The following is an 11,131-nucleotide window of genomic DNA, read 5'->3' on the forward strand; positions in this document are numbered from 1 at the left end:
GCTGGCATAAATAGAAGCTTTAAAATTGGACAAAGAGGACTTCAGGCATAAGCCATGTCAATATCAAAATTCTCAGATGTGTCATGGATGAGATAAGAAACAGGTTTAAGAGAAAATGGGTTGATTCTAAAGCCTCATTCATCACAGAAAATCTAAAATACACTCTATTATAGTACCACCAAAAGAGGTGGACTTGCAGGGTTTTATTTATTCATTTAATTTTAATAGCTTTAGCATATTTTCAATATGCTACCAAGAAACCTCTCAGTCAAAAAATAGGACCTAAAGGATTAGAATATTCTTAATTTAGTAATTCTTGTCTCTAGAGCTTATAGGAAGTATTCATTTGGCCAGTAGGTTTATTAGGCGATTGGATGTCTTTTTTGATTCAGTTGTTGGGTGTGTGGAGTTGATTCTGACTCAATAGTGACCCCATGTGACAATAGAACTGTCCCACTGGGTTTTCATAGCTATCATCTTTGCAGAAGCAGGTCACCAGGGCTGTCTCATGGAGCTGTTGGGCGGATTCTAACCACCCTTTCAGTTACAGCTGTGTGCTTAACCATTTCACCACCAGGACCCCTTTTTGATTCAACAGGTACAAAAAATTACTAGGTCCCTGACACTGTCTTACTTAACAGTCACAACAATCTTATGGATTAGTCTTTATTTGTATCCCAGTAACACAGAAGAGAGGTCCCTGGGTGGTGCAAACAGTTAAGCACTTCACTACTACCTGACAGGTTGGTGGCACTCAGAGGTGCCTTTGAAAATGGACCTACAGATCTGCTTCAGAAAGGACACAACCTTGGAAACCCTTTGGAGTAGTTCTATAATACACATATAGGGTCACCAGGAGTTGGAGTGAAATTGTCAGCAACGAACAACAACACAACAGCACAGATGAGGATAAAATTGAAATCTAAAGAGGTCACGTCACTTGCTGTAAAGTGCAGTCTGGGACTCAATGAACTTAACTACTACTCAGTACACTTTTACTATTTGAAGTTGTATCTCTGCAACTATAAAAAAATAGACCTCCAAAGAAAGCCGTTGTTTTTTATTGGCTTTAGTGGATATTCCTTAGTTTTGTAAGTGCCTCCAGGTGAAAGCAAGCTGTAGGTTCTCAGTGTCAACTCATACTCCCTCTAAGGCTTTTATCTCTTTCCTGTTATGATTTTAGGCCCACTTCTACAGTGTGGCTATTTCCTAAGTGCCACCAGATAGGTGGAAATGTTACTGTGCTTTTCATATGCTTTTGATCTAGCTCATTAACCTCATACCCAGCTTCAGAATTCAGCAGATGTCTTCTGAGAAAAGCAGCCATGCCTTTGAGTTACCTTAAATGACCAATTTCGTCACTCAGCACCAGGCAACTGTTAAAAGCTTTTCTGGTTTCTGTTTTCCCTAGCAGCAGGCTTCTGGCTGGCCCAAGCCCAGATCATTAGCCCACATTCAGAATTGGCAAATGCTTCCAGAGGTGAGAAATGAAAACAGTCAAAAAAACCCCACTGCCATTGAGTCCATTCTGACTCATAGTGACCCTATAGGACAGAGTAGAGCTGCCTTATAAGATTTCCGAAGCTGAAAATCTTTAGGGAAGCAGACTGCTACATTTTTCTCCTACAGAGCAGCTGGTGAGTACGAACCACTGACCATTTGGTTAGCAGCTGAATGCTTTAACCACTGGACCTCAAGGGCTCATTAAAAATACAGTAGACTTTTTTTTTTTTAATGTGATACATTCATACAATGGAATAATATACAACAATGAGAATGACAGAATTATTGCTACCAGCAACAATATGGATAGATCTTAAATTATCACGTGAAAGAAATCAGACACAAAACACTTCCTTTCTGTGAATCCCTTTAGTACTTACCAAAAATTGACACAATTTGTAGTCTAGAAATCAGGATAGTGATTACTTTTAAGAGTGGGTAGTGACTAGTGACAGGAATAGGGGCTTTTAGAGTGCTGGTACTTTTTTATTTCTTCATCTGGGATGCTGTTTATATAAGTATGTTCAGTTCTTTTAAATTTGTTGAGCTGAACACTTACGATGTATACTGTGTACATGTTTTAGTTCAACAGAAACTTTAAAAAACATAAAATGTAAGGATTATTTGTTTCCATTTCCATTTAAAAGTTTCAAATGATATAATAAATACATGCTAAATCACAGGAACGTTTACTATGCAACTGAAAACCACTATGGTATCTAGAAATTCCAAGCGTTATCTCAGTGTAATTGTGAGCATTTGAGCAGGTTCTGTGCCTTTCTCTTCAAGGTATTTTTCATCTCGTGTTGGAACTGTGTCCCAGTTCATAGAGGTAATAGTCATCACTGATCTCTTCATGGATCTTACAAAAACAGCATCTTCTGGGTCATCAAAGACAGTTCTGCAAGAATAGCAATTTTGTAAAAAAAAAAAATAAGTTGAACCAACCAAAATGAATTTTTCATTTAAGTAAATAAATACCATATTTTTCTGTTACTTTTAGTGTAGGACCACTAACATAATTTTTGGGCTCTGCTGACAAAAGACTTTCAAGCTAAGTAATGTCATATTTATTGTATAATTTAAAAAACAGTATTTGAGCATATTTGGGGCTCTGCTATTATGGTTTCAGCCCCATAATAGTCAAGCGTTTATGTTTTAAAACCAGTGTTAAATGAGATGATTATAGATAGCATATAAAACCCACCAAACTCACTGCCATCAAGTTAGTTTGACTCCTAGTGACCCCTCCTTGGGTTTCTGAGGCAGTATCTCTATGGAAATAGATTGCCCAGTCTTCCTTCTGAGGAGTGGTTGATGCATATTAATATCTTAAGTACATTACATTAGAAAGTTACTATTTCCCTACATTATGCTATATTTTTTAAAATCTGCATGGGGATAGTACTTTTCAACTCTGAATCTAAAGAAAAAAATTCCTAAGTCCAAAAGTAAGAAAGAATGATGATTTTAAATTGGCCGTTATTAATGAATTTTTCATTAATCTTTCATAGTATTAATGAAGTACTTGTTTTTGAAAGTATATATTATAATGATAGTAAAATATTTAACCTATATGATAATTGCTCTCACTGAACATATTTAGAGGAAAAGTAAATAAGTAAAGCCCCTCATCTGAAATAGCTAATAATTCTTAAGTTTTATTTAGTATATCAAATCATCCTTTCTTTATTTGGGGTTATAATATTAAAACCTAAATGTCACATATGAATACATAGCTTGAAATCATTTATTACAGAAAAGCAGCAATTTTCCTCATCTACTGAAGAGCTCCTTGGGTTTCCGAGGCAGTATCACTATGGAAGTAGATTGCCCGACCTTCCTTCCAAGGAGTGGCTGGTGGGTTTGAACCACCAGCCTTCTGGTTAGCAGTCAAATGCCTTAGGCCCTACACCACCAGAACTCCCTTAGTAGGTAGGTAGTTACTGAAGAGCTAGTTATTATTCAGTTCATTCAAATCTGTTTTGGGAAATTAGGATAATTTAGGGGTCAATATAATTATGACATAATCTGATAATAAAAGTAAGACTAAAATGTCACTTACTTGTCTACATTATTTGCAAATGCAAAATCTGAAAAAAAAAAGTCTTAATTAGTATTTTTCAAATGTTTATTCAGAAGTTAAACACAATGCAACAATGTGCTATAAAGGAAAAGTAATGGTTTTCTGTTTTTGATCAATCATTTAGCTAAAAAGAACATTCTACCAAAACATACCTTGATATCCATTCCAAAAAAAATGAAATTTTCTCTTAAATAAAGTTATTTTAGCCTTAAGTGTTGGGACAAAATCTGTAATACAATACAAATATCAAAACCCTGAGAACAGAATTCTTAATCAGTTTAGTTACCAATGGAATCCAAATGGGATTTTTATAATGAAGATATTGAACTCCTTATGCAGAAGCTGATCCCTTTTTTAAGACAGGCACATGCATCTATAAATGGACTAATAGACCAAATGAGAAATATTTAAGGCGCTTTAAATTATTTGGATTCTTGGCATTAACTTCAAAGAAATGGAATAAATCCTAGATCATAAGAATCTTTCTCTTCCCTAGCTTTGGAGCTCAAAGGCTAGTCCTCAAAGCCCGAATTTCTTACAGTATCTTCCAGAGATTCTCATTGCTTTGTTTATTCCTCTCTAGACGGCCTCATGCCAGACAAGAGATGAAAATCACCAGCACCTGTTGGGCTACCAAAGCCCACACTATGGGCTCTTGCCAATCCACAACAGAGATGAGCATTCGGCCAGGACAGAAAACACACATGGCTTCTGCTTAGGAGTGGTTCATGGCATCATTCCCTTCACAAATGGCTGACTCAGGTCTTCCATGTCCTTCCTGATCTCCCCAGATTCTTTTTCTTTTTCTACATTTTTACACTGTACAATACAAAAAGCACACATTTTCCTTATAGTGAATATAAGCAATAAAACAAACAGTAACAAGAGGAATCTTCCTTTCACCTTTCCACTTCCACTTCCCCTTATCTGAAGTGCCAATCTTAAGAGTTTGGGTATATGCTTCCAGCTTCCTTTGTGTGTACACACATGTGTCACACATACGAATGCACAGACTTGTTGACAAAACTCCAACTTTACTGTTGCATTACATTATTCTGCAATGTTTTTATACTCAAAGTATATCAAGGGATAGTTGTATAATGGAATAGTTCAAATTATATGAATGTACCATAATTTATTTAACATTCCTCATATTGCTGTTGTTAGGTTCCGTTGAGTCAGTCATTCCCAATGTGAATGACCATTTAGATTATTTTCATTATTTTGCTATTGAAAAGTATGTGTTGTGATGAGCAGCCTTATTTCTATACCTTTGTACCTGTTTACAGATATTTCCATAGGAGGGGGGAAGTGCAGGGAGGGAAGGACACAGGGAAGAGGTAACAACGGGGAGGAAGTGGGAAGAGAGCTGTTGCATTGTGGGGAATTACAGTCAACGTAGAGATACTATAAACTGAATTGCTGTTGTCAAATCGTTTGTGTATTTTATATGTTGATAAATACTGCCATATGGTCTTCTAAGAAAGTTGAGCCAGTTTATACTCCTACCAAATACATGATTTGTGCTGTTGATCTCCCTCATTTTCATCTTGGCTTGAAGGAAACAGCCATAGAAGACATTTTAGAACAACTGTGAAATTTGAATATGGATTATACATTAGATAATACTATTGTTTTTCTTAGCTGTGATAACAGCATGGTGGTTATATAGAGAAATGCCCTTATTAAACTTTCAGGCTAAATTATTTGGGAGTGAAGTATTATGATGTTGGCTACTGAAACATTTAAATGGTTCAACAATATATTCAAATTTCTAGCTTATTTGGTAGTTACGAGATGTAATTAAAAGTTTCTGGGGAGGCCTGTCCTTCCCAGATAAAGATACGAAGCCTCATATATGAAGGGGAGCAAATGTGGTGAAATATTACCAATTGTTGAATATGTATGGGAATATCTAGGTGTGTATTGTATTCAACTTTTTTCTATGTAAGAGCACTTTCACAATAAAATTTGAGGGAAGAATTTATCTCCCTCATTCTTCCTTCTTGTTCATTTTTTGAATAAAAATTTGTCCAGCTGCAGAATTCTTGTTTGACTATTACCTTCCTTCAACATTTTAAAGGCATTATTGTCTTGTGACTTGTATGATTGCAAGTTGAGAAGTTTGTTATTCATCTTTAAGATATTCTTTTGCAGGTAATCTGCATATTCTTTCTGACAGGTTTAAGAATTTCTTTTGTCTTTGGGGTGGAATTATTTTTTCGTGTGTATTTCTTTGTATTCGTTTTTTTTTTTTTTTTCCCTGATGAATCTAACAGTTCATATCACTTATCAAATTTGGAAAATTACCAGCCATTATCACTTCAAACAAGCCCTTCTCCCCAATTTCTCTTTTTTCTTTTCCTTCAGGTATTGTCACTAAACATTTTTTGGATCTTCTCTTTCTACTGTCTTCTGTCTCAATAAAATTAATATCTGCTATCTTTTTCTCTATCTTGCATTCTGTGTTATTTCCTCAAAATTACTTTCCAATTCAATAATTTCCCCTTAAATTTTAGGAATCATGAAGAAAAGGCTTTTGTCTTTGCACCATTTGCATCCATCCTTCTTCCTTCCTGTAATGGCAATGAGATGCTTGGTAGTACAGAAGCTACTTTGTAATCATAAATGCAGTACAAGTGGCAGAACAAAGAAACAGATGTATTCATGGAGTTTGTACACTAAATGTGAATGCTCTTAGTACTCTTTATTTGTTAGAAAAATAAATCTCCATTTGTTTAAGCCACTGTAGCAGGAATAAAATTCTAATTGATAAGAAATATCACTGAAGATAATCAAGATATATTTGCATATCAAGAATATGTATGTGAGTACGACCTAAATATTAACAGTGCTTATTTCTAAGTGGAAAAATTGCAGATGCCCTTTATGTCATCTTAGTATTTTTTCTATAATTTCCAAAACTTTATTCTTACTTGTAAGTAAGTAAAACTGTCCTGTGATAGTAATAATAATAGTTTTAGCTTTATACTGTGCTAGATGATCCAACAGAATAAGAAAATTATCAAAAAATATCATTAATATCATACACAAGTAAAATTCTGCTGAAGATAATGCAAAAATTGTTGGAGCAGTACATCAACAGGGAACTGCCAGAAATTCAAACCAGATTTAGAAGAGGACGTGGAATGAGAGATATCATTGCTGATGCCAGATGGATCTTGGCTGAAGGCAGAGAATTTTAGAAAGATGTTTACCTTTATTTTATTGACTGTGCAAAGGCATTTTCCTATGTGGATTATAACAATTTATGGATGATAACATTGCAAAGAACAGTAATTCTGGAATGCTTAATGATGCTCATGAGAAACCTGTACATAGACCAAGAGGCGGCCATTCAAACAGAATATACTGTGTGGTTTAAAATCAGGAAAGGTGTGCATGCATCAGGGTTGCATTCTTTCACCATACTTAATTCAGTCTGTATGCTGAGCAAATAATTTGAAAAGCTTGACTATATGAAGAAGAACGTGACACTGGGATTGGAGGAAGACTCATTAACTTCAGATATGCACGTGACACAACCTTGCTTACTGAAGTAAGGAGGACTTGCAGTATTTACTGATCAAAGACTATAGTCATCAGTATAGATTTCATCTCAACATAAAGAAAACAAAAGTCCTCACAACTAGACCAATGAAAAATACCATAATAAATGGAGAAAATATTGAAGTTATCAAGGATTTCATTTTACTTGGATCCACAATCAACACCCATGGAAGCAGCAATCAAGAAATCAAGTGACAACGCATTGGGAAAATCTACTGCAAAAGACCTTTTTAAAGTTTTCAAAAGCAAAGATGTCACTTTGAGAACTTAGGTGCACCTGGCTGAAGCCATGGTATTTCCAATAGCCTCATATGCATGTGAAAGCAAAATAATGAATAAAGAAGATGAAAGAAGAATTGGTACATTTGAATTATGGTGTTGGTGAAGAATATTGAACAGTGTGGACTTTTGGAAGAATGAGCAAATATGTCTTGGAAGAAGTACAAGAATGCTCCTTAGAAGCGAGGATGACAAGACTTTGTCTCATTTATTTTGCACATGTAATCAGGAGGAACCAGTTGTTGGAGAAGAACATCATGCTTGGGGAAATAGCAAAAGAAGAAGACTCTGAATGAGATGATTTGAGATATAGATGCAGCAATGGGCTCAAGCAATGATTGTGATAATGGCACAGGACTGGGCAGTGTTTTGATCTGTTGTACATAGATCGGGTCGCAATGAGTGGGAACAGAGTCAAAAGAGCCTAACAATCTAACAACAACAGGTACTGGGATAAGGGCTTTACTGTGTAATCTCATTATTATCACGTTGTTGTTGTTGTTGTTGTTATGTGCCGTCGAGTCGGACCCAACTCATAGCGACCCCTCCTTGGGTTTCCGAGGCAGTATCACTACGGAAGTAGATTGCCCCATCTTTCTTCCAAGGAGTGGCTGGTGGATTTGAACCGCCAGCCTTCTAGTTAGCAGTCAAGTGCCTTAGCCACTATGCTACCAGAGCTCCCACATTACCTCACTTAATTTAATGTACTTGAATGAAGATTAAAATTACATACTCACTTTCATTAGCCTAACAAAATTATTAAGAGATTATACATTTTGTTATATACTTAGCTTATTGTAATTGTAATTATGATAATGATCAGGTTACTCAGAAGTGTGTGCAGTTTTATTTATTTATGTTTTTCAGTATACCTGAGGGTACTCTGTGGGCTTGTTTGTGTTTAAATGGTGATGTAGGATTCCATGAGGCATCTACTTTTCCTCCGAATGCAATTGATTGGAGAATATGTGCTTTTTCATGGTTAAAAATGGTAATCATTGATCTTCTTTCTTTTTCTGTAACTTCTGATAAATACAAAAAGTAATGTTATTGCATAGCACTGTAGATAAATTTGCAGAGTCAAAAAACATTGGACACATTAAAAAATTTATTTCTCTGTACTAGGTTATATGTGATCATCCTGTCAAAACTAATTTGTAAAGGAGGTATCACTGTTATTTTCATAATCTTACAAATGTTCATGTTACAAGGCTCAGATCAGCCTTGCAGTCTAATGCATCCCAGACACTTTGCAACACATTAGCAAGATGATTGAAATAGTATGTAAAACACATCTTTCATTTCCTCAAGGCTAGGAAGAAGAGACTATAAGGTCTTGACGTCCACATAGACAAAAGGTACTCACTAATTAATTTCTGAAAATGTTCAACTCTGTGATATAGAAAGGTAACTAGATAAATGGGTAATAAGGTACTTAGGGAGTAAAATAACTCCCTAACCTGAAAAAAACAAACTCACTGCCATTGAGTAGATTACTACTCATAGCGATGCCTCCTTGGGTTTCCGAGGCAGTATCTGTATAGAAGTAGATTGCTCAATCTTCCTTCTGAGGAGTGGCTGATGGGTTTGAACTGCCAGCCTTCTGTTTAGCAGTCAAATAAATGCCTTAAGCATTACACTGCCAGAGTTCCTACAAGATAAGTCCCTAGAAATGTTAAAGGTAATGCATTGAAATAGATTTTTTGTGTGGCTTGTATAAATCAGACATACTAATTTATATACAATGCCTAAAGATGTATTCATAAAGAAGCATTATTAATAATACCAGTTTTATTGACAGAATTTCAAAGAAGATGACTTTTAGAACATAAATAGACTTTAAGAGATTTAGTCTAATTATCTCATCTTAGAGATAAGAAACTAAAGGACAGACCAGGGGTAAATGATTGGCAACCAACAAGTTAATATCAAAACCAGGACGAAAGGTGTGCCTTTCCTCACTCTCATAGATGATCTTTCCAATAAAGTGGTCAAGAGACATGAATTCTGAAACTAGGACAAATTTCAAATGGCAAAGGTTTCAAAAGTAAATAATTGAAACTTTTTCATTTACAAAGTCAACTGTTTTAAAGGATAGTCTACATTTTTAGTGCACTGAGTTGTAGAGTGCAAAGAGATGTCCTTACCATTTCGGTCAAGCAGTTCCACTCCCGGAAGCTGGTAGATTGTATATAAACGATACAAGTTATATTGGCACAAAGGATTTTGGTAGAGACCTGCAAAGGAAAAATCCAAATTAAGGCATCAGATTTACAAATTAGTTTTGTTTATCACTTAATAAAATATAGAAATTTTGGGATTAATATAAAACGTAAGGATATGCAAAGCTCTGCTTCAAAGACCAAATCCATGCCCTCACTAAACCCTTACTTACTCAGAGAAGTCTTTAATTGTCCTGTCTGTTAAATGTATTGACTGTACAAGTATTTACTGAGTTCTAAAAAAAAAAAACAAACTCACTCTTGTGGAGTCGAATCCAACTAATAGAGACCCCTCCTTGGGTTTCCAAGGCAGTATCACTACAGAAGCAGATTGCCCAACCTTCCTTCTGAGGAATGGCTGGTGGGTTTGAACTGCCAGCTTTTTGGTTAGTAGTCAAATGCCTTATTATCTATTAAGCTTTTCAAAGAGCATAATGTTCAAGTCAGACATTTTTTTTACTGGTGAAACTAAACTATTGTTTGGTTTTAAGAAGACTTCAGGCGACTTTTTGGTTTAAATTTAAAAAATAATCTCAGGGTATAGTTTCTACATTTTCCCACTTTGGATCAGGATTCCTCTTTGATCTAAATGTTCCATAATGGTAGCCAGGCACCATCCTGTTCTTCTGGTCTCATGGCAAAGGAGGAAGTTGTTCTCGGAGGCCATTAGCTATGCATACCATAGCCTCCTCCTATTCCTGACTCCCATTCTTCTTCTGTTGCTCCAGGCAAATAGAGATTAATCCTCATGCCTTGGATGGCTACTTGAAAGCTTTTAAGACCCCAGAGAATGGAAGTACTAAACCTGTTATTAGACCAATTGACTGGGATGCCTCTATGGGTGTCTTGATGCTGCTCTCTATCAAAGTATTTGTATATTGGTTCTCTTTTTCTAGTCACAAAGTTGCCCTGTGTGGAGATGGGGGCAGAGGTGCAGTATACCTTGTTCTAATAAGAATTTCTAACTCACTCTCCACACCAATGCAAATAATTCAACATTTTAAAATGCCAACCACAGCTTCAGATCTCAGCAAGAGCAGAACTGAGAAGATGTGGGCCTCCCATCTTATCCACCTTTACCAGACTCACACTGCTTGGAGGTCTTTGTGCACCGTTGCTAGAATAAGTAACAGCCTGCATACTTTAATACAGTGAGAGGCATATGGGTACAGAAGAACTTCTGCCATTTCTGAGGTGGTATTCCTTAGAGAATCAGTATATTGATACATTTTAAAAATTCTTCAGCTAGAAGTTGTGAGGATATTTTCAACAAAAAGTATTTACATTTACCTTGTTGTTATGTGCCATCCAGTCGGACCCGACTCATAGCGACCCCTCCTTGGGTTTCCAAGGCAGTATCACTATGGAAGTAGATTGCCTCATCTTCCTTCCAAGGAGTGGCTGGTGGGTTTGAACTGCCAGCCTTCTGGTTAGCAGTCAAGTGCCTTAGGCACTACGCTACCAGAGCTCC

The 11,131-nt window shown here is 36.0% G+C and overlaps 1 protein-coding gene across 1 annotated transcript in view; it reads right to left on the bottom strand.

Moving 5' to 3' along the window:
• Positions 1-2,238: 2,238 nt before the first annotated feature.
• The window catches only part of LRRC72 (leucine rich repeat containing 72), a gene marked incomplete at its 5' end in the record, with an annotated part of 39,537 nt that continues 30,644 nt past the window's right edge, over positions 2,239-11,131 (bottom strand). The window contains 4 exons of the mRNA XM_007946648.2: positions 2,239-2,404; positions 3,569-3,596; positions 8,311-8,463; positions 9,586-9,675. Of these exons, the coding sequence (XP_007944839.2) occupies positions 2,239-2,404; positions 3,569-3,596; positions 8,311-8,463; positions 9,586-9,675 (437 nt within the window). The remainder of the gene's footprint in view (positions 2,405-3,568; positions 3,597-8,310; positions 8,464-9,585; positions 9,676-11,131) is intronic.

This window comes from Orycteropus afer, unplaced genomic scaffold (assembly GCF_000298275.1).
Source record: "Orycteropus afer afer isolate SDZICR_OR568_19922 unplaced genomic scaffold, OryAfe1.0 scaffold00008, whole genome shotgun sequence".
Classification (NCBI taxonomy): domain Eukaryota; kingdom Metazoa; phylum Chordata; class Mammalia; order Tubulidentata; family Orycteropodidae; genus Orycteropus; species Orycteropus afer.